Consider the following 24,587-nt stretch of genomic DNA (forward strand, 5'->3'; position numbering starts at 1 on the left):
ATCACACTGACACAGAAACATATACAAAACAAAACCTCCTTACAGCTGATTGACAGCCTCCAGTGAGATTGCTTCCAGTTGTTGCCAGCAGTGGCTGATGTGGAAATGAATACTCCTGCTAAGAGAGCACATGTGGGAAATTCCACTGACAGCCTTTCTCAAATAATGTTATTATAAAATTGTCCTTGAAATGAAATCAAGTAAAACGTATGGCACAGTAATCTGAATAAAAATGAATATTCACTATTTATATAGTTGACCTTTGCCCCTTCTAGCCATGTACTACTCATAATGACACTATGTCTTTTTAAACATCATGTCATGGGCATAGATAGTATTAACCAACTCCTATAATACTTCTGCATCAGTAACAAGCAACATATAAGTGTGACAAATGCCAGGCTTTTATAGATTAAGTGACACCCACTTACTCTCTTATCCTGTCACTCCCTCTGGGGCTTTCTGTATGTGTGTGTGTGTGTGTGTGTGTGTGTGTGTGTGTGTGTGTGTGTGTGTGTGAGCCTACATGCTCCCACGTGCACGTGCACATTACTCAGAGCATTTATGCGTTTGATGGATATCTTCACTGTAACCCCTAATTGCGGGGCAGTCAAATTGTTTCATGAGGTGCCTATTTAAATGAGGGACCATGTCACAGCCCGATAGGTTAAATGGGGTCTTTGTCTATGCGGATGAGTGGATTGGCTCTCCTTGCTCACCCGCTCAGTCACTCTTCCCTGTGTCTGCGTCCTAACACGATGAAGGAACGCTGTCCCTCACCTTCCAAACACCAGCATGTTTCCAAAATTCTCCAGAAATCTAAAACTATTTTTAGATTATCCATCGTTCCAACATCAGGATTTGGATGTGGAATAAAATGAGAAAAGATGGATCTGGAATTAGGCTGAGACTAAGACAAACTAACCACCAAAAAAAGAATAACATAAGGTGAGCTATAAAGAAATATGAGACGTTTGGGTCATAAAATAGTTAAAGATTACATCATAGACAACAATAGTTATGAGAGTAATTGACCACTAGATGGGGTTGTGGAGCTTTTAACACACAACCTTCTGCTCACGCAGAAGGACAACAACCACCCTAAACAAAGAGAATCTTGACTTACACCCGTTAATATATATATAGTGAGTGACGGAGGGATATATTTGCCTACAGAAACAAGATGGTTTATGTTTAAGTGTGAAAAAATAAATAAATCATGCCTCAATGCGGCAGGTGTTCAACACATGCTGTGTTAATTTGTGTTGTTTTTTTCCAGTCTGATATTTGGAGTGTGGATTTAAGTGTTTGCTCACTCGAAGAGTTGATTCGGCTGCTGATTTTGCCACGTGATGTAGCAAATAGGGAAACAGCCTTCAACTGGAGGGCATGGTTTAAAGAGTGTTGCAGGGTTGTTGCTGTAGCTTCGACTTTACTATTGAGGGAGGGAAGGTGAAATAGGGAAACGCATTTTCCTGTGAGTGTCCATAAAATATCATTTTCTATGGTTTTCATTTGTATTCATGTGACACCACTATCATTGTTGCCTCCTCCGTTGTACTGTGCTATTATTCCTGACTTACTGTCTCTTATTAAATGACATAAAAAACTCAAAGTGAGACGTGTCCATGCAAGACATTTAAACCACTTTCTATCAAAGAAGAATGTCAGATCAGCTCAGCCAGGTCATAAATCCAATTACAATCAACTGTAGATAAGAATAAACAGCATAATTTCTTCATCAGGCATAAATCTGGTTTTTTACACTCTATCTAGCTATCTCTATATGTCTTTTGTTGATGGGTTAAAATACACTACATTTAACTAAGCATGCGTAACATACTGATAACGAGCTTAAAATAATCAGTAATGTGATTGGAAAATCTAGGAAAAGTAGAGATAAAGAACAGGGAAGCGTGGAAATTGCAATCAGTGCTGCAAATATGACAGTTCCCGAAATTCTGAAGATTCTAAAAAATGTTTTTCCAAACACAGCACGATCTGCTGACAGTGGCTGTGGGACTGCACCGAGGTGTGAAAGTCATCTACCCTGTACGAGCTGACAAGTGCAGATTTATTTCTGTTCCCTTTTAGAAAAAATTTTTTTTGGGGGGGTGTGTGACGTGTCATTGAAGTAACCTGAGATTGGATGTTGCATGTGCATTAAATGCTTCCGCTTTGTCAGTTGAGCTGCCAACCTCTGAGCTTAGTCCAGCAGTGACAAACATCTTATCCTTTGTTGTGCAGGTGTCAGAGAGAGAGACGATCAGCCAATCAGCAGACAGCCCAGTGACTGATGTGGCCGTCAGCAGCTCTCACAATGGTCCTCTTACCAGCGGTACAAGTAAGCCAAGATAGTAGCATTATCTTAGCGTGCCATGTGTTCGTTAACTATTTTAACTCGATGATACTGAAATTACAGTCACTGCTGGCAAAGTGTAGCATGTTTCTGCTGCTCTACCTACATGACAATAACATTTGCTTAGCAGCTGTTGTTATGCAATGTCTTTGTTGTCTTACAGCTTTGGTTCATTCAAAACCTCAGCTGTTGTTTTTCGTGGCCATTTGTATGCTATGTTCTTAGTCATTTTTAGATGTGTGACTGTTAAATATCAGTAATAGAAAAATAGTAATGGATTTATTCTGCAGTGATGGGCAAGGAAAATGTGACTCATTACAACTACTTTTAAAGTAAATGTGTCTGTGTAAATTCTCTTTAATTCTTGTTTCTATTCTTTTCCCCTGTGCTCCACCAGTCCTCACTGACACACAAGACAACAGTCCCCAGCCATCAGAGGAGATGCTCTCCAGCCAATCAGAGCTCAGGTCCTCCAAGTGTCCTCAGGACCGGGAGCTACCCAGCATTCCTCCCAACAACGCCCTTATTGGGGACAGACCCCCAGCCTCAGGGGACAGCACCTATGAGGTCTATGTTTAAAGTCACCCTACAACAGCCGTGCTTGTGTCTGTTACAAGATATTAAAGCTTTGATTGGTTGGGCTGATGGATTGATTGAGTTTTCAGTTAGAGAACAGAAGCTTTAAATGTACTTTGTTCATTTACAAGCGTATTAAAGAATCCAGTGTATGTATCTTGACATCCAGGTGGTGAAGGAGATGGCGGTGGCATCACGTGACGTCAGCGTCGAAGACTCCCTGTACGAGACGGTCAAGGAACTCAAAGACCCCCCTGCCCAGCTTGGCCTCCCCAACGGTACCATCCAGCTGAGCCCTGATGAATCTCCCCACCATCCCTCAGTCCTTCTCAACGGCCACCTCAGCCCCTGCACAACTGAACGGGCGCCCCTGTGCATAGGGGTGGAGTACGCCTCCATCGACCTGAATAAGAAGAGCCGTCACAGTGCCGACATGGAGGCCAAAAGGTGCTCCGATAATGCCAACGTTCCCCCACATAAACCTGTGGAGGAACCAGAAGAAGACTTGCCTCCGCCGGTACCAGAGAAGGTTCTGGATGAAAATGACAACCAGCCAGTGGTGATGAATGGGCTGGCGGGGGCTGGACTGCACAATGGAGAGGTGAGAATGCTGTGTGTGTGTGTGTGTGTGTGTGTGTGTGTGTGGAGTGTTATACTAGTCCTATACTACTAAAATGTGCATAATGTTCAGAAAGAGGCCATGGAGAACAAAGAAAAGGGGAGATGTGTCACCACTGCAGTTATCATCTGCTAAGCTGCCTGCCTACTCTGCTTTAGGAAGAGCAACAGACCAAGGGAAGAACTTTGAGAGACCAAGGGAAGAAATTTCAGAGAGAGAGAGAGAGAGAGAGGCAATGGTGTAGCAGTGAAGGGAGAAGAAAAGAATGAAAATGGGAGCTGGGGTGGGAAGAGCAGGAGAGAGTAATAGATGAAACAGAGATAGTGACAGAGAGATGATATGAGATTGACTTGAAAAGAGCTTAGGGGACCAGGAGGCATAAAGGGTGAGAGAGAAAGAGAGTCAAGTTTAGATAGAGAGAAATAAAGAAGCCTAGCGGCATACAAATGAAGCCATCTGTAGTGGAGAGGAGAGGAAAGAGAAGATATGAGGATGATAAAGAGAATATGAGGGGATGAGACATGGAGATGTAAAGGAGAAGAGAGGGAAGGAGAGTAAAAGCAAAGGGATGGAGAGGTGAAAAGAAGAGAAGCAGTTCAGTGTCACGCAGAGGTGCTGCTGTTGCTGCTCTGCACGCTCCAACAGAGACACACCAATAAAAATATACACTAACACACTCTCAGAAAGAATCACAAGACTGTTAGAAGCTGACAAGCGCACAAACACAAACATCACATTGTCGGTCTACCACAAAGCTGCATGAAGTGGCAGCTGTCTCTCTTCTCTCTTCTCTCCGTCTTCCTCTTCCTCTCTTAAGTCCTGTTCATATTTACTTTCCTCCTCCTCGTTCCTATGCATTACTGTCCCTTCTCCTATTTTAAATTATAATTATGGTTTATTGTAACATATCTGATTTTTAGATGTGCAACTTTAATGGTGACTATGTTGGTTGGTCTGTCAGTCCACCACATTGGTCCGGACTGAAGTAGATGGATTGCCATGAATTTTGGACACACATACATTCTTATCTCTCTCTGGATGAATTGTAATAACTTTGATCTCCTGACTTTTATCTAGAGCCATCATCAGGTCAAAATGCTAATACCTTCAATACTTTGGTTTATGAGCAAATACCTCCCAAAGGTTTGAGCTTCCCATCAGCTTTCAACTCTGCTATGTGTTTGGGGCCAATTGGTGAATATTAGCATGCTAACATGTTACACAAATGGTGACATGCGTAAACATTTCACCTGCTAAACATCAGCATGTTACCATTGTCAATGTTAGCACGCTGATGTTAGCATTCAGGTCAAATCACCACTGTGCCTCTGTGCAGTCTCACAGAGCTACAAGCATGGCTGTAGATGCATAGTCTTGTTGCGGGTTTGGCCATCATTCCTATCAGTAATATTAAGATTTATTCACCAAGTCAGTTGCTCAAGTTAGCCAAACTTATATGTAAGAGAAGACTGAGACGAACAGCAAAATCATTACCAAAAACTGTCCGTTGTAAGTACTCATCACAGTCTACAGACTGGCTTCCTGGTTCAACTTTGACCAACCATACTTGCCTTAGTTGTGTGCAGTTTCCTTTGCAATAAGGGATTATTACCAACATTTCAGGTGTCACTGACTTTTGTTCACAACCTGTCTGATTGTCTGAACGCTCCTTTCTTATCCGGGCTGGATGTATCATAACTGATCAAAATGAGTGCCAAAACTTTGAAAATAAGACCCAGGTTGTAATAGACCAGAATTACCCTTTAATACACTATATCTTCTTGGTTCTCGTTTCCTCTGTTCATTTCATCCCGCTCTCCTTATTTCTCTTCTCTTTTTTGTCACATTTCTCTATTCCTTTGTCTCTGCAGTTGTGGGCAATTAGTTAATCACTGCTGCTCATTTGGACAGCAGGAGAGTCTGGCCTCATCTGACCCCCGTTTCTATGATGAAATCTTGATCTACTGAACTACAATATATCTCCAACGCATACTGGCAGCCACACACGCACACACACACACACACACACACATAAAAATGCACTCATTTATAGACGGACCCAGCATTAATTCTGTTATTTCTCCCCATCCCTCCACATTATACACACACACACACACACACACACACACAGATACTATGGCATGTATGTGTTTACATATATTCTGCTACACATAGACTCCCCGGGGCTGATTTAAGGTTAACACAGAATGTTTCCGACTCTCCGTGGTTTACGCCTGTGTATGACCAGGAGCAGTCAGTGATTTGTCTTGTCAAACCAAGTGTGTGTGTTTGTGCATGTGTGTGTGTCTGAGCTTAGTGAGCGCCAGCTGGCCACCATCACTATGACAGTTAGTCTGGCTTCATGATGGATGATACAGGCTATAGTAACTCTCTGTCTGTCCCTCATACACACACACACATACACACTCACACTCATCTGTGCAAATGCTGGGGTGCCTGTATGTAAATGTCTGAGAGGAATCCCCTCAGGTATCAGCTCGGTAAATGCTGTTAACACACAGATTCAGGCTTTCTCATATACACACATTTTCCCATACATACATACACTTGGTTTCTAGTTAAACATTTGTCTCAGACACACACTCACACAGTCTTTTTGTGACCTTTCATTCACAGCTTCTCCCTTTGTAGTTGTACAGTTATTGAACTTTCATAAAGAGCAGTAACACTTGTTTGCAGTCATTTGCCTACATGTCGCCTGTGGGCTTTTAATGTGACGTGCAGGAAATGAATTTGACCCAGCCAGAGGGCTGCTGGGATATAAACTGGGAACAGGTAAACTGCTGGTCAGCACTGTTGAGCTGCTACAGGGAATAACTATTGTTAGACAGACAGTTTGAGCATGTAATATGAGTGTGCGTTATAGGTTATAATTTGAGTGGGTGTTGATGTGTTTTATATATATTTTATATTTGCATAGCTACAGTTCGTTGAGAGTTGTTTATATACTTGAATGAGCACGTGCAAGACAGGGAATACAGATAATATATGCAGATCTGATGTATTCATACTGCTTCGGTATGTCAACATGCACGTCAGCATTACTGACACGCTGACACCTGAGTCGTCCATCTTCTGAGGCTGCTATAATCAGCTTACTGTCATACCTGCGTGTTCTGTGTGTCATTGTCTCTCCTACGTACACATAAACACATTCCCATAATCCTGCCTCACACACACACACACACACACACAAGGTCTTATTGTAATACGTCAAAATATTAATCTCTCAGATGTAACATTGCATGTATTGACACGAAACAAACAACCGTCCACGTATTGTTATAGGTCTTTATCTTAGTTTTATATGCATCAAATAAAGTTTTTAAGACTCAAATTGTATGCCCATGTGCATCAAACCCAGGTTAAATACTGTGTTTATTGCTGACTGTGTGACTGACTTAATGAAAATGCCGCTTTAATTTGCAACAATACTTGAGCCAAGAATAAGGAGGCTGAAAATTAGATGAACAAATATTGTGAAACACACACAAGAGGTGCAGTGACTGGGTCAAGTCACCTGCGTCCATGTTTCATACGAAGACTCCTCTGGGGCACTCTGCCTAATTGGTCGGCTAATTAAAGCGAAATGAAAAGGGCATCTGCTGCCGAGCGTGTCAGATCTATAAAAGTAATCATGTCTCCAAACATGAGTTATCCATAAAGTAATCATATTGATTTATGCTCTTTGAGAAAATGCCAGAGAAACATGTATCTGCATGAGGATGCTATGACACAAAGCCGGGGCAGATGGTGTGATGGATGATCTCTGTGCGCAGTTCTCAGTTCATTCAATACATAAGAGCATGGCTTATGTGGCCATGTGCCCTTGACAAGCTCCAAGTACTGTGCCTCAACAAGTGCATTAACCTTGATACTGCCAACCAAGGACTACATCCAGTCAAGAAAATAATACAAAAAAAGCAATGTTTTCCTATTAGTGTCACAAGACTTCAGATATGAACTATTTAGTCAATGCTGGCAATGGTATTGAGGTTCTTGTTAGACTCCTGAGGTGTTTGGGGCGGCTGTCAGAAGTGCTTTGTTGATTAATGGCTCCCTCATCGATCATAAGGCAAAGTGGATAGAGGCCGTGCACAAAAACATCACACTCTCTTCCACTGCCCGTTGACTTTCACTCAATAATTTTCTTAATGAATGGGTGGTCATATACAACATTAGTTTCATATGTGTCACAGGAAGAAAAAAGCAAATCTTTCCTACTGCTGAGAAAAGTTTAGAAGTTCACTCACCACGCACTCTCTTTAGACATTCAAAGAGATTTTCCATTGGTGTTTGCGTTTTTGAGAACTGGTCAATAGTTTGCCAGCATGTTTAAGTAATGCAGATCAATGCAACCATATCTTAACTGCATGCCCTCAAAGTTGTTTCGAACACCTCTATCAAATTTCAGTATTACAGCTTGCTGCTTTTTTGATTATAAGAGAACTGATTAAACTCTACGACAGGAAGGTGCCACCCAATTCTTAAAAATAAAAATGTGTGATGAATCCTCAAATGTTCCCAACAGCCACTTTTAGGAGCCATAAGCCTAAGGCTACAAGCCTTAGGCGTGTTTTAAATGTCTGATACTGCACTCAGTCTTTTCTTTTTGATACAGTGGCTGCCATATCTAAATCTACCTTTTGTTCTTTTCTCCTCTAGTTACACTCCCCTCTGTCTCCCGCACCGGGGTTCCACAACCACATTCTTTCAGACAGTGAGGTAAGTGTGTGTTAAACTCCCTTATTCCCCAAACTGTCGTTTCCAGTCCCGAGACAGCAGCACTTTATTCTGTGAATGCCAATGCTCCAAGCACCAAAAAAATTAAAAAAAGAAGTATAATAGTCATACACAATTTGCTATGAGGGAAAAACTTAGCAGGGTTCTTTTGGTACAAATCCGTCAATGTTCACATTCCTGTTATCTAAATAAATGCAGGTATGTTTATAACCGTTTTGTGCAAGTAATAACCAAAACAATGTGTTTCTTCTCTGTCCTTCAGTCAGCAGTGTACTCTACAGTCAACAAAACAAACTGTGATGATGCTGTGAACGAGGACGACAAAGAGCACGACTACAGTAGCATCGCAGAGATCAAAGGCCTTGTCACGACCTCTTCCTCCAGTGACCTTTACGCCACTGTCCGAGATATCTACAGCCAGCCCAGCGACCCCCAGCCGGGGGAGGATCTCGCCACGGAGTGCACAGATCCCGGCTACGAATCCATCCGCATCCCAAAAACTAGTAGCCCGGATGATGACCACAGGGCTGAGCTGGAAGCGGAGGGGACCGACGCTGCCAAGGCAGAGCCTGATTACGAGAGTGTTGGAGAGTTGGGTCTGGACCAGGAAACGTCCCGCCTCTGAGTTTTCCCTTCATCTGTGACGGTTTGTTATGAGCTCCCTCTCTTACACCTTACAGACGTCACTATAGCATGCATTTGGTGCATGACTTGGGGAAAACGGCATCAGCATCCATCATCAACGCATGAGTGTCCTCTTTACAGCTTGGGTACGGTTTGTCATATCTGAACTTTTAATTTATCAACCAGGGTGAATGTCAATGGTATTGGTAGGCCTACTAGAAAATGAACTCTAGTACCTCAGTCGTTATTAATCATGTAGAAGAGTGCACTTTGGATCATCATTAAATTCCTCATTAGTCATGTTGACATATGTGCGCATCATTTAACAACATGTGATTGTGAAAAAGATCAAATAAATAAACTATCAAATAAATATCCAATCACAGCACACATTGCAGCATTTTAAGGGTTAGCTGAGGACACTATCAGTGCCTGTGATTTAAAAACAACCCAAACAAAGATACCAAGAATTCAGTGCCATATAATCATGAAATTCATGCACTTAATGTTAATGTTATGAAGGTAACATTATCAAGTCCCTTCTGCAGCTGCTAGTGACTTTCTAGCTTCATCCAGGTGACTCAGCGTCACGTTTTATTGAGGCTTCAGATGATGTATTTCTTGGCTACTCTTTGGCAGGTTGGTAGTACCTCCACAGTGCATTCTCTGCTTGAATTTCTTGTGAATGGGTTCTAGGTATGGAAATGAAAAGCCAGTCTTATCTGTGACCAAATGCTTAGCAAAAATACAGTAGAAGTCGATAGATTACGCCATCAAATAGAAATGACGAGTTTTTAACTGCATGTTCTTTTGTTGAGGCTATTCATCTGCAGAAGGGAAGGAGGGCGGTTTCACAATACATTCTGAAAGCATTTTTAGACGTTTTACAGTCCATGTCAGCATTTTTTTGTGAAATTCATATTTATTTGATGATGCGTGTTGTTGTGTAATTGTGAAATGTCTGTGAGAGAAAAGTAAAAAGGGTTTTATAGATGTTTCTAGCATTTTTATTAAGATACAAAATGAAAGTGAGCTGTAAGATAATGACAGTTGTAAAGGTACATTTTCTCTGACTTTCTTATTCATTGTTTAAAAGTTGAATTGCATGGGGTCCAAACAAATTCAGAAGATGTGTAATGTGATAAAAATAACAAACTTGCATTATTGATGCAAATCCATTGATCAAGTGTATTTTTTTCATGTTTTTTGAGCTCACTCTTGGTACAGTACAGTCTTCAGTTGCCATCCCTGATGATTTTAAAGCACAAAGTTTGATATCATGGTACGGCATTTATATACAGCTTATCAAAAGCATTATCACAATCCAGTTACATCGCTGCACAATTTAAATAACTAATGCTTTTTAACTTACTATAGAAGCACTCTGAGAAAACCATAACTGTTTGTAGCTTGTACCGACGTCATGCCAAACAAGGCTTGGAAATATAGATATAGCACTATTTTAACCAATTGTTACTTGCTGGAATTTTATGTGAGCTATTACTTATTTGTACAATGTCCAGAGTGGTATCATTTTAAAATAAGTCTGTTAAGAGCACTGATGTATGTCTGCCTTGTTTTAAGGAAAACTTAATCCCTGTTTTCCAACAGCTTTTTACCTTGTATTGTTACTCAAAGTTGTCACATAGCTTTTGAGTTCTGAGAAGTTGTAACCAATCAAATGTCAGTAATATGGTACAATGTTTTGGTACATGCATTTGAAGAAACTGTATGTGTGGTACTTTTATTTAAAAAAAAAAAAAAAAAAAAAAACTGAAATAATGTCTCAATACTATTGTTTAATTCATTTTCAAATGAACACGGCCAGTGCTTTTTGCTGTAAATATTTCTTCCACTGCTACATTATCTACCGTCTTTGCAGACAAATTGGTGTCATCTGTTTCCACCCACATCAAAATATTACAGCCTTACAGTATCTCCAGCTTCATGTTTCATTAGACATGCAGGAGCTTGTTGGTGGTTCAGACAAACACAGCTAACCCGTGCTCTATAAATGATATCAGACATTTGAAATGCTGTTACATCCCAGCAATGCTACAGTGAAAGAGGATTTGAAATGCGATCCATTCACAGTATTTTAAGGAACGAAAACAGGAAAATTAAGTCCTCAAACAAATGATGTTCATTTCTGCATATAGAGAAAATTATCATTGTTATTTAGCTCCCAAAAAAATTGTTAAGTGTTGCTACCGAGTGATGTGGCTGTGTGTATCAGGTTGGTGGCATAATATCATAGATATAATGGTGTTCACAGAACATTATAACATTTTAAATGTTCTCTAAGGAAATTATCTCTCAAATGGGGTGTTTTATTGCCAAAACACACACACACACACACACACACACACAGTTAATAGATACTTACCTAAAATCACTTATTCTCTCTAGCTGTCTTCCTTGGTCATATAAACACACACACACACACACACACACACACACACACACACACACACACACACACACACACACACACGCACACAATCCCCCAATCCCCCTCAGGGAATATGGTGTGGTAGAGGTTTGGAGATGTTCCCTCACTGCCCCTCCTTCAGCTCCACTACTCTTTGTAATGAGACCATTTGTTCCCCCTACAACCAGCAGACAACTCTATGGTGACACCTGCCTTTGATCACTGGGCAAAGCCTGTTTTGGAAGTTATGGCCACATCTGTCACTCCACTCTGTCTGGTTTCCATTCTCTGCATGTAAATATTTTATGACATGAATTGTTCTATTAAATATATATATATATATATATATAATAAATTGTGTCACTGTGTCTTTTTATTCACTGTCATGTAGAAAGATTGTAAGCTGCATATGATTTTCTAAAGACATTACATTTGACTTTAATTAGGCTATTTGTTACTGTGATAACATTATTTGGTATATTCTCTCTGCCACACGGGGAGATAATCACGATGAATGAATTAGTAAACTTGATTTATCAAAGCACTGTGAACTTGTGCCATGTTGTGAGATCACACTTTAGGTTTCTTATTTAGCACAGGATGTAGCTCACATGAGGGTTTTAGTATGATATGACTGCTGGCTTACTGTTATCATTACATTAAATACAGGTATTTTGCACTTCTGGCAAGGCTGACCTAAATTCACCATTATAGCCTACATTTGCACCTTCATACATATCTATATATGTTAGCTAAATTTACTATTTGCACATGAAACCCTTGATAGCACTGTTTGTCAAAATGATCTGATGGGCCTGGCTAAAGGGTGGGTTGGCTCACATTTGGGCAGATACCTGCTATGAAGGGTTGATGTTGGAGCATGTTTACGCCAGTGCCTTTAGTAGAATAAAAATGGCATGTTAAGTTAATTTTTTTTGAAGAACCTGTTGTGTTTACATTCACAAAAACAGACCAGTGCAGCCCATAACATCCATTTTAGAACCAGGTCATAGTAATTTAGAAGTCCCATGACACCTGGAAAGTAGGCTACACGCTTTAACAACTAGGTTATAGCATAAAGCCTGTCTGTCTGGTCGAAGTTTTCCTTTCCTTAGCCTAAATTCCCCCTTTCCCTTTCTTTCCTTCTGCCAGTTCTCCCTCCCTTCTCGTTTCCTCTGCATCCTTGCGTCATTGTTTTGAATGGAGCATCCTCCCGGCTTGCATTACCTTCTGTCGGAGGAGTAGGGGGAGCGGTGGGGCTTGTGGAGGCGTGTACTGTTCCGACCAATCGCAGCCCGCCTTGGCCACCGGACCGCACATGTTTACAGGCAGCATTCCGCCGGTAGAGGCTCTGCTCGGTCGGCGCCGGACGCGGACTGGAAGTCGCAATAGCCGGAGCTGGAGTCACCTCACCGCCGTGTTTTCAACCGTGTTCAACACCTGCGGAGGGATGGCAGCGTGCACGGCCGAGCGAGGTGAAATAATTCGACGTAGTAGCTTCCGTTCCCCGATGTCCGAGTCGTTTTTCTACGCATAAGCCGCCATTTTGTTAAATCGTGTACAAATGTCATTTCGGTTCCCAAGCGTGGCGGTAATCCGTGTTTTCCCGCCGCCCCCTCAGCTCGCAGGGAGCAGTGGGGAAAACAAACAGGTCGAACGGAGGGAGATTGGTAGCCGGTTGGATGTGGAGGTTGTTTAGCGGCGAATGAATCGTCTTCATGTTGTGGGCTCTTGCAGGGTGCTAATTTGTAGTTCCCCTTCAGTTTTCGGTGCTTTTGAGTGTGGTGCATTTGGGACGCTGTTTGGAGTTGTCGCCTTCCGAGTATGTTGCCGCTTTCTAACATTTTATCAGGGCTGTTGGAGCGCGTAGTCTACCCGCTGCGGTTTTGTATTTTTCTCGACGTTGTTTACTGGTTATAATTCGACGTTTAATGTTTTAAATCCACCGGTTCGCCGAGTCTGCATTCAGTGAGACACTTTTAGACATGCATACGAGGCGTTTGGTAAAGCGGTCCATCCTCGGCAGCCGCGTTTATGCGCCGAGTCCGACGGGGGACGGTGCCCCGGTGACAGGAGTGGTCCAGGCTGTCAAGCAGGAAAACAGAGACGTCTCGGCCGCAGGAGCTCGGCGCAGCGTCTACACCGTCCTCCTGCAAGACGGGAGCCTCAAGGAGTTCTCCGAGGAGGAGATAGCCGCGGGGTTCAACCAGACTGCGGCCAAAGTACCGCTCAAGTCCAGCTTGAAGGTGTGTGTGTGGGCAAAGCTCCCCGGCAGGCAGGCAGCGCTTCACAGTTTTTGTTGTGCGGTGTTTTGCAGCGTTTAACCGCTTCCTGCACGCAGCGGCTTTAACGGTGTCACCGCCGCTGCTGCAGCCACTGATGACAAATTTAACCAGCTGGGACAACATCTGTATTATTCACAATAGCCATAATGCGAATTGCATCAAATAACATGCTGTCATGACATTTGGCGACATCATATATATGGGACAAAGGGCTTGATAGGGCCTGCGCAATGTTTATGTGGGCTAGTGGGTGGGTAAGCCGAAGCAAACAAACACGCTCTGACTGCAGCGTTTTACACATATGCTTATGATTTATACATCTCATTTATTACAGACCATTTTGCGCATCCTGCCTTTAATTGCACTAATAGCTCTAAAAGAATATATTAAATTTTGGCCATTTTCATTTAGTTATAGATGGTGCAACTTGTCACCCAGTTTAATGTTATATGGCTTTATGTGAACTCATTCTGCACATCAAGGCTATTATTGTTTAACAACGGTTAAAAAATAGATAGTGTAGGCTTCCTGAGCCATTAGGGTGCAGGATAAGAAGTTTCGATGATGTTCAAATTTGTAGTTGTGATATGGGTCTAATTAGCAGTGACCTAATTGCCTTCCAACTTGTATACTTTGGTGTCACACAGCCTCAGATAAAGATTGTGGGAGGAAGAGAAGCCAGTCCAGCTCTTGGATGAAAACACTGTTTCTGGCATAGAGGAAGTGTGTGTGTGTGTGTGTGTGTGTGTGTGTTCTGTCCTTTTTATAGAGAGGGAGTGACTGGATAACAGCTTGTTTATGGCCTGATTTCGATGTATTTTGATTGGTGTGGTATTGTGCAGCCTTGCATTCATGTGTGTTGGGTTTTGATGTTATAGATGAAGTAACCAACAGTCTGTAATCGAAAGTCTTATTTATGTAACCAAAGCGGAAATGTTCATCGACTGTTAGTTGCCACACTTGCTGGACAGCTCATGTTTCCTTTATGTAAATTTTAGCTGTACTGAGGGTGTACATTTATGGATACAGCTGCAACACTCTGAAATTCTTGTAAATCTCAAATTAAGCTTTAACTGTTCTTTAACTTTGCACATGCATTATCAAACCTTAACAAAGAGGAATGCAGCAGCTCTGCATGGAGGATTGTCAAATCTTTAACCGATGGGGAATGCAATGTAAACCCGGGTTCTCTTGTTTTTCATTTGCACATTTGTGTATGCAGTGCTGCATTCACAAAAGCTGCTGCACAATACCGCTACAGTCACCGGTGCAGGCTGGAGTAGTGCAGCTGGGGCTGAGAGCGTAGTCCTGTCAGCACAATGGTCAAGTCTCTTTCAGCTCTCAGTTCCCACTGAGGTCGAAAACAACCCCGTAAAATGAGGAGGAGGGGTTTGCTGTGTGTGTGTGTGTGTGTGTGTGTGCATGGATTCACATGTGCGTCTGTGTTGCTTTTTGTGTGCATGGGTGTATAATAAAGCATGAATGTGATTTCTCCCACATGTGCATTTGTGTGTTTAATGAGTTAGAGCTGACTACTTTAAATTTTTTGGAGTGGTGGTTGTTTGGGAGGGCATGCCGCCCTGTTTGAGCAGCAGCTGTGCAACCAAGAAAGCAGGCACCCCCAGGTTGGCAATGGGTGGCATGCTCCAAAGAATCTGGATGCTTGGCATATTGCCCAGAATGGCAAACGAATGCCCCCTGTTTGGAAAGGGGGGAGTAGGATACCACTTGTTGACTTGTTGGTTTGTGCAAGTGTGTGTGTTGTGTGCGCAATATTACACAGATCTCTCGCTGCTGACGAAGAGGCGGTGCTTGTTTTTGTTTTGCTGGTGCTTTTGTTGTTCTTGCTGCTGTTGTTTGTGTTGATTGTACGCCGACATGGGAGTCAATGAAGCAAGCTTGTTGATGGGATCTGAGTGAGTCTTTGTTCTGAAGCGCTGATCCCAGGCAGGCCGGCGTCGGCTGTCCTTATTGGTTGGCTGAGCAGCATCGACATGAAGCACAGTGACCACAGGGTCAAGTCTGGATGCCTCCCTTGTGACGATGTATGGGTAATCTTTTAGGGTAAAGGAGTTGTATTTGTACATGTTATATGTGCTAACATACAAACAGATTTATACATACATTAAATCTCCTTTTCTTATTCTTATGTGTGTCCCTCAGAAGTATTTAAATGTCTCTAATTGGCAAACATACTAAAAATGTTAGTCACATAATTGCACCTCTGCATTAAGAATAACTTCTTCTATGACACCAAAGAGAGACTGGGTTAGGGCTGAACAATTTGAGTATTGCAAATGCAATTTAAATCGCTATTACTTTGTATAAATTACCACCAGGCCTGTATATAGTTTTGAACAAGTTGTTTGTAACAAATTCACAAATTCATCTTGTTTTAACATTAAAACAGTCCGATGGAATAATGCAGTTGTTTGCTGTTGTGGGTTCTTTTATTCAAAAAACATGGACATAAATTAGCTAGTTTTACAAAAGAAACATACTTAGAAAGTTATTACATTGGTAGAATGCTTGATATTAATCATTAGATTTGAAGTGTATTAACGTCAACGGCACACGAGTTTCATGTAGTGACAACTAATGGCGTGAATGTTAATTAGTTATTAGCTACAGCTGAGTAAATTCGCCAGCAACATTTGTTATGCATGTTTAAATTAAAATTGCAGGTTTTTGCGATTTGAAAATTTCATCATTCGAGCGATTGTTTGGTCATATAGGTTTAGAAAATCTAATGTTAGGCTGTGTAAGGGCAGTGTGAGACCAGAGAGTAATCATTAACATTCCTAATCCGCACCATTTTCACTAAATGTGCTAATGCAAACAGTTCTTAGCAACAAAGAACAATAGAAGCTAAAAGACACTGTTGTCTGTTGGGACACAGGGTCCATGGGATTCAATTTATGGTCTGTGTCAGCTTGCTTTATTATGACCTTTGACCCATAAAGGTTCAAGAATCTTTACGCTTGACAAACTGCCCAAAAGCAAGTACGTTATGAGTGGGAGAGATAAAGAGCGGGGGATATGAGGGACACTTAGGGTATATTCTCTGTGCACAGGCAGGTACACACACACATACATACATACATACATACTACAAGCTTTGACACATGAAACTCAAATTTCACTACCAATTTGATATGCTTCACAATTTCCTGGCTCCATAAAATGCCATCATTCATAAGCCTGGCGAAAGGATGGAATTGCCGTTTGTTTTATCCGAGGAGTACACCCGTCCTACACACAACACCTAATCTTCCCCGAGCCGGTGTAATCCATCTTGTTGTTTTACTCAAGTCTGTGTTTTCACAGAGCGTTTTGCGCACCACTGAGTGTTTGTGCGACCAGCTTCTATCATGAGGGACACCGGATACTCATTTCTCATGTTTTTTTACCTTATTAATCTAAGTAAATTGTTCTCTTGGTTTTCTCGTGTGAGTGACTGACTACAGGGTGCCATTGGCTTTTCCACAGTTGAGCCTAATCGTGTTACAGTGCTTTGAGAAAATGATCTAGAACACACACACACACACACACACACACACACACACACACACACACACACACTGGCCTGCATCATGTCATACTCCTGAACGCTCCGTTGGCATGGGCAGTCGTGCATGTCCCTCTGGCTGTGTTTTGGCGTTTTCTCAGTGTGTTTCCAAGAGCTTGATGGCTTTGGTTACCTACAGAGATGTGTGTGTTGGTGTGTGCGTAGGTACAAGCAGGTATTCATGTGCAGAAGGATGCCGTTCGTTGCTGTTGTGTAAGAGAAGAGATGATGTTGAGCTGTTTTTTATTTATTTATTTATTTTTTAACCCTGCTACAGGTAGGCGTTTTCAGAGTACTGTGATGGGAGAAATAGTTTTCCTTTGTTGGTATGCGTGTATGGCATGGGAAAATGTTGACATGTGCTGCCTTGCTCGATGGAGTTTTTGTGTGTGTTGTTGCATGTGGTTTTCGTGGCAGCAAGGTTCTCCGTGTGTGTGTTTTGTGGATGGACTACAAAGGGCTGAAACAAAGAGACCCATAGGTTCTGATTCCCTCACTTTGACAACTTCTTCCTCATCAGTTTTTAAGCCATCAAACATGAGGCAAATAATTTATAGAAGCACAATTGCTGTGTAGTTGCTGTGAAACCAGCTAAATCTGTTCACTAATAGCCTAGGATATGATATGCTACACACAACAGCTCACCTGCAGTGCTTCCCTGTGACTTCATAGAGACATCAGGGTGAACTCAAATGGCAGAGAGCACCATTTGCATTAGAACTTCATCCACCAGCTACAATCTTTTTGGCAACAATGTGCTCTGAATGATAAAAGGACACGATGAAACTTGTATTTCAGGTTCTGAAATGTTTTTGATCCTCTAAAATTGAGGGAGAACTCGGGTTATATATTTTTTTCAGTTAACAATTTATAAAAATGATGTTATCTGTTATTATTAAAATAATATTTTTTTTAAAAGCGAGTAACATAAGTTATGGTATATAGTTTCCACTTTAGAAATTGTGGACTGTGGAATTATCTTTTAAAATAGTTTCTGTTTACATTTAGTGTTTCTCACCCAAATGCATTGTGTGTATCCTAACAAATAACAACAAATGTTTTGAATGCTTTTCCTTCACATTGCAAAGGCTTTTTTAGCTATTGTTTAATATTTATATCCGTGTTGGTTTTGCTTTGCTACTTTGTGCATCACTGCCACACATACCGATCAATGAAATAATGTATTGCAGCACCCACGTGTTCATGCACAATACAAACAAAGCTTGGACCCACTCCGTAACGTTACTGGTGGTCAGAGTCTCCACAGTTAAAGTAATGCACAGATTATTCCTCTCATAAGGCCCTGTGTCGTTAGAAATAGTTTATTATTATCAGTTTGTAAAGTTTTTGAATTTACAAGTTTTGAACAAATGGCTCAAGAGCCACCATCAAGAAAGGCCTTAGGTCACAGGTGCATCATTTTGTGTGAAGTTTCATTTATTTTTCGTGACAAGAAAGCACTTTTAATAGATTTGTCAACAGCAATGTCTGCAGGAACTAAGAAGAACAGCCTAATTTTATAACTGACCACTGTGCATTTTTGAGTTTATCCGATCTGTTTTCGAAAGGCTTGTTTAAGCTCAAGAGGCTGGAAAATTAAACCATTCTGGGCCATGTACTAACTCCTTCATTTGAAATGTAAACATGAAAATGTGCAAAATTTGGGTTGCAAGGTTTCAACAGCCAGGTCCAGAGCAGAGAGCCCAACTTTATATCTGCTGCTGTGTTTTATAAGTGTTTTCAAGTAATATTTCTGTGATATTTTAGTACGTAATTTAAATGGGCAGTATTTCTTGGCATTAATCAGAAATAAATTACATGTTCCTGACCCTGGGCCTTTTACCAAAGGAGCGTTGTTTCTGTACTCTGCATAACTTTGCATCTTCATTTTTCATGGCTCATCATCATTGTTACTACCTCTCGTACATTTTGTTTTTTAACCCACACACTGACTTATTCTTCTTCACAACCCTCTCCAGCAGAGCTCCAGTAACGGATCTTCAGAAAGCCAGAAGGTAGAAGGCAGCTCCCTCAGCCCAGAAGCGGTGGAGGAGCAGCGGGCGGTGGACGGCAAGCGGGTTGGCCGGGACCCTGACACCCGATCAGTGTCCCTGCTAGAGCAGAAACGCAAAGTGGTCTCCTCCAGCATCGATGTCCCTCATGCCAGGTAGGAGTGTGTGTGTGTGTGTGTGTGGTGCAAGCGTGCGAATTCTTTGACAGTGAGTCAAGAGTTTGGCTTGAGTTCATGCATGCATGAAATGCTCCGTACTTGTATAGCGCCTTTCTAGTCTTTTCGACCACTCAAAGCGCTTTTACACTACATCTGCATTCACCAGTCATACACATTCATACACTGAGCCTAAACAGAAACTAGCATTCACACTCATTCATACACTGGCGGAATAGCCGCCAGGGGCAAATCGGGGTACAGTATCTTGCCCAAGGACACTTCGACACGCAGCCAGGGGGAGCCAGGGATTGAACCGCCAGGGATTGAACCGCCGACCTTCCGATTAACGGCCAACCCGCGCTATCTCCTGAGCCACAGCCGCCCCGAGGACCAGATACCAGTGAATGCAATGTAATTTGACAGTACTACACTTTTTTTGACACACACACACACACACACACACACACACACACACACACACACACACACACACACACACACACACACACACATATATATATTATCATATGCCGTCATACAAGTTGGTCTAAGATTTAATCCCAGTCCTGCATATTGAAGTGTTGTGTACAAAAGGTCATTTTTAGGCAAATCTTATGCTGTTGCCTTAACTCGCTGAAGCAATTATGGTTATGGTTATTTAAATGGCATCTGGTGGTTTCCCAAATTGTAAAAGTGTTGCAACACGGTCTCAAGGCCCCGAGAGTCAACTAACATAGTAAACGGCATCAGTTATAGTACTGCATGTCTTTTTTGCTCTGTAGCAAAGGCAATACGGACTGAGATATCCCTATTGACCTCTTCAGTGCACAGAACCATTATTGCCTCAAGATTAAGATCCATGGCTCTCATCCTCTGCACACCTGCGACTGATTTTAACATATTGTAGCCATATAGCTAAGAGAGACATAAGAAGACATGTGCTTGAAATGTGTGGAGAACAGCTGTGGCTTTCATGTTTTATTAAAAGTGAGGTAGCATAATCCATGTGATCCTGCAGTATGTAAGACAGAGCCCTATACAAATGAAAACAGTAATTGTGTTATGATACATGAGCGGTTCCCTCACACATTTAGATTCTCTTACAGCATATACACATGCAAATGTAATTTTAAGGTCAGCATAATCCACCACTGAAGCTGGTACACAATAGGGCAATTAAACAGCAGTGCATGGCAGTGAAGATCCATCTAATAAAGAAACAACACTCTCTCATTATTAAATGTGCAACACTAATACCTTGTAAAGTAATGTACAGTTATCGAACATCACTCCCCATTACTTGTCCAATCGATGGCAACTTGCTCAAAAGTACAGTAAAAGTTGCCCCTATGGGCAGCTTTATCACTGCATCCTGAGTCCTCCTTTAAATTGAATAGTTATTTGCTGACGAGTCATTGATTTAGCTCTCTCTTGTCGCCCATTAAGAGTAAAAATCTCTTTTTAAGTTGAATCTATTCCTTGGATTAGACAGAAGTTTTATAACTGTCCCACTATAATTATCTCCTTGCATTGGGATTGCCACAATATTGATATTTATATGGTTGTATTGTGGAATAGCATATTGATCATCTCACTGCCCTTGCGCAAGATCAGCTTGTTACCTCTGCTCAGGGATGATCGCTTTATAATCCAAGTTCCTGTTTATCCTCTTAATGAGACCTTCGGACAACAAGAAAGCCATGGGGAATGTCTTATAAATCATTTACCCTCAACATAGAATAATCCTGATATAATGGGAATGAGAAACTATGACCTTTTAAAATCTTTTCCAGTTATTAGTGCGGGCACACACACACCATTTCAATAACGCACAACCAAGTTATCTCCCAAAGCCGTGTTTGTATTTATCCTTTCCAGGCATCTTTAAAGTATCATTAGTGTGAAATTATCAGCCAAACTCCCCACATAAGTAGAAACAACCAGAGACAAAGTTTGGATTTGCTTTTGGATGTTTATCTTGTGTCTATATATATATCAGTTGTGCTGGGTTTTGGGCAACCATGATGAGAAAATATCCAATGCCTTTGGAAACTTTGGCATACTAGCTGAGAAGCTTTCGGTTTTTATTGTGTTTCATTAGTGTGCTCTCTGCTGCCACAAGCTGACCTTTTATTTAGTCATGCTGCCAGGTAAGAAAGAAAAAAACTAACTGTAGGTATGTGAAGGCCATGTGTAGGTAGGAACAATCAAAGAAATCCCGGATGGTGTGTGCTCAGTGCAAAAAGTGTTATTTAGGGCTGCAGCTAACGATGATTTAATATTCGAAGCTTTGATAGATTATTTCAACGATTCATCAATGCGTCGTTTAAGAAGTACTTTTGGTTGCCCCCCCACCCCCCCTGCCAGTAACGGGATCAGCTGTGCTTTATAGGTGATAAATATTTATTAGTCCTTTCGGAAATTCATAGTTTGTCATACAGCAAACATCAGACCAACAACCAGACAGCTGCTTTACAAACACAAACATCACCCGAGTACTATAAAAGCTATACTACAGGCTCGTGCGGGCTACATGACTTTCAGCGTCGGCCAATGGCCGTATCATTCACACAACTTGCCGTCATATGACAACAGTCTTGAAGTCGGTGTGGTGTTCACACTACGTGACAGATCGGTGACAGGGACATACTCACACTGCAGGAGCTGACAGCGGCTGTGTCACCCGACGCTGGTCTCCAAACCATGTTTTGTCAAGAAAACACGTGAAATGTGAAACGTGAAATGAGCGATCCTGCACACGAAACAGCTGTTGTTTGTTATTATAAAGATAACAGTTATAAAGACAAAGAATATGGGTGAAGGATGGATTAGCACATGCAGGTAGCAGGGATTGTCTTAGCTACAGAGAGACCTGGAGGGGAGTTAAAAGGTGCAGCTCCCTGACACCCAGTTAACTCTTGACTGTGAACTCACAGCCCAAAAAGGAGAACAAACGCACGTGTGCACATTTTCAGCTGAGGACTGCTTACTTTGGCGAGCCTTCATCTAAACAACCAATCATGAGTTCAGCTAAATGCTGAAGTTGCTGTTACTGTTACCTTGTCTGTGGTCTGCTGGCAGAACACCGGCTGCTTTCTGATCAGGTGCCGTCGTGCTGTTGCCGAGGCGACATAAGTTTTGTTTTACGGTAGATGGACGGTAACATTACAGTGGTTGTTTTCTTTTAGCTTGAAATAATCCCATACTTTGGACACTTTCTTCTTTGTCCCTTGCTATTTTCTCTCTCTTCCTCCTCTTTGCAAACAGTGGCATCAAACGTCATGTTCACAGCATCAGCGCGATGTTCGACAGTAATAAATGTCCCTGCGAAACACTGTGCTGTAAAGTTACATGGATTAAACGAAGCATCGATGCAAAGAATTTGTGTCGAAGCATTTTATTAATCGATTTTATGAATTTAATCGTTTCAGCCCTAGTGTTATTATAAAGCTGTCCCATCTCTATTTTGACCCCCCCATGACATCTACCTGTTTTATATTTACAAGAGCATGCCCCATAATCTAGTTAATTGTTTCTTGCTTTGAAATATCCTCATAGTTAAAGTTTTACCAGTTCATCCCTTCTTAATGTCATACATTATTTTCTTAATGATATGTCCAATTTCCAACCAACAGCACAGACTTGACATCTAATTATTTTTTGTATAGCACTTCAAAGCCTGGTATTCAAAACCCAAAGATCTATTGTGCTTGTCAAGTGCTTAATCAAGCCAACTGCAAAAGCAGACTTAAGAAATCCATTTCAGCCCAATTTATAAAGTGCTCTCACACAGCCAACAACATGGAAAGTTCATTCTTGCCCCATCTTAGGAGCAGGTATGAGCGTGAGCTGCTTTCTCAGATATCCATATTGACCTCTTCAGTGCACAGAACCATTATTGCCTCAAGATTAAGATCCATGGCTCTCATCCTCTGCACACCTGCGACTGATTTTAAGCCTTACTGTGGTGCTGGGGAAGAAATGGTGTCGCCACCGATCACAAAGTAATGTTTATCTGTAATGGAGACAAGGAAGGGAGAAGGAGGGAGGAAGGAGGCTCAGAGGGATGGTGGGAAGGGGACGAGAGAGTAACAAGGAAAAAGAGTGAAAGAAATGTATGTGTGCGCAGAGGAGGACGAGAGAGAGAGTACGTAGCTGTGAGGACAATGGCAAAAGAGAGAAGAGCGAGAAAGAATGCCTGAGGATTTTCTTCAGAGCTAACTCTCCAGAGAAGTCTGACCTTGAGGTTGTTAATTGCACTCTCAAAAGTTCCCTCTTTGCTGGTGATTTACCAAGAAAACGTCTGACTGATGGCTCTCCAGGTCCCTTGTAACCCAGATAGAATAGGTTTCCTACCTCACCGGGGGTGACTAAAGTATGCCGATGCCTCGTCTGCAATCATTGGGAAAATAGAGGAAAAATGACATTGTGCCATATAGATGTTAGACCTCAGGGGTTTTGTGTAGCTACATTTTTATGGTACTGTCAGCCAGTCCGGCTCTCCTTTCTTTATCATATTTGTTTACAGCACATTTACATTGCCCACATTTCGACAGATCTTGCTCCAAAAATCAATAGGTGTCATTCTGTGATTGACCTATTTTCTGCATTGCCCCAACTCCCAGTTGTCCAAAGAAATGGTTTCCTTTATGAAATGTTTTATAAATGTGCTACGTCTCGAAACACAGAGGTAGTAATTGCTCCCGGTGGCAAATTTCTGATTTGTTTATGCCACGTTTATCGTCTGATTCTCTTTCCTGAATGTTAGACAGACATTGCTACACATTGTCAGACTGTGGCCTTAGCCAGCTGCTGGGCCTTCTCCGTCCTCCAAGGGCTTATGTTTTCTCCATGCAGGAAACAGTCAATTGTAACAAGAGCTGGCGGGGGCAGACTAGTGGAAAAGAATGGCTTGGCTTTTGACAAATAGCATTCTGGAGACTAATTGCTAGCAGGGGAAGTGAAGTACAACCTTAGTTGAAGGGGAAATCAAGGGAGTGCTCTCTGCTTATTATTGCAAACTCCAAAAACAACAGATCTGAGGGTTAAAATCTACTCTTCTGACTGCCAACAGTCAGTTACTCGCATTTCTGGAAATAACTGGACCCCTTGCTGGCCCTTTTATAATATTGTAACTCCTTCATTTTTTATACCTAAGTCCAACACAATGACAACATTTCATTTAATTTAT

The 24,587-nt window shown here is 41.7% G+C and overlaps 2 protein-coding genes across 6 annotated transcripts in view; both read left to right on the forward strand.

Annotated features, from left to right (window-relative positions):
• pag1 (phosphoprotein membrane anchor with glycosphingolipid microdomains 1) overlaps positions 1 to 10,715 on the forward strand; it is a 47,762-nt gene extending 37,047 nt beyond the window's left edge. For all 3 annotated transcript variants that reach the window (XM_038725920.1, XM_038725919.1, XM_038725921.1), the window contains 5 exons: positions 2,248 to 2,344; positions 2,757 to 2,926; positions 3,105 to 3,536; positions 8,241 to 8,300; positions 8,581 to 10,715. In XM_038725920.1, coding sequence (XP_038581848.1) covers positions 2,248 to 2,344; positions 2,757 to 2,926; positions 3,105 to 3,536; positions 8,241 to 8,300; positions 8,581 to 8,943 — 1,122 coding nt within the window. In that variant the 3' untranslated portion in view covers positions 8,944 to 10,715. The remainder of the gene's footprint in view (positions 1 to 2,247; positions 2,345 to 2,756; positions 2,927 to 3,104; positions 3,537 to 8,240; positions 8,301 to 8,580) is intronic.
• A 2,020-nt stretch (positions 10,716 to 12,735) lies between these two features.
• Positions 12,736 to 24,587, forward strand: part of znf704 (zinc finger protein 704) — a 61,800-nt gene continuing 49,948 nt past the window's right edge. The window contains exons 1-2 of one of the 3 annotated variants that reach the window (XM_038725918.1): positions 12,736 to 13,619; positions 19,209 to 19,393. In XM_038725918.1, the coding sequence (XP_038581846.1) occupies positions 13,359 to 13,619; positions 19,209 to 19,393 (446 nt within the window). In that variant the 5' untranslated portion in view covers positions 12,736 to 13,358. Of the gene's footprint in view, positions 13,620 to 19,205; positions 19,394 to 24,587 lie in introns of all 3 variants that reach the window. The other 2 variants (XM_038725915.1, XM_038725914.1) reach the window with 2 other exon arrangements.

This window comes from Micropterus salmoides, unplaced genomic scaffold, assembly GCF_014851395.1.
Source record: "Micropterus salmoides isolate LMB-PRFRI ecotype aquatic unplaced genomic scaffold, ASM1485139v1 Ms_hic_scaffold_17, whole genome shotgun sequence".
Classification (NCBI taxonomy): Eukaryota; Metazoa; Chordata; class Actinopteri; order Centrarchiformes; family Centrarchidae; genus Micropterus; species Micropterus salmoides.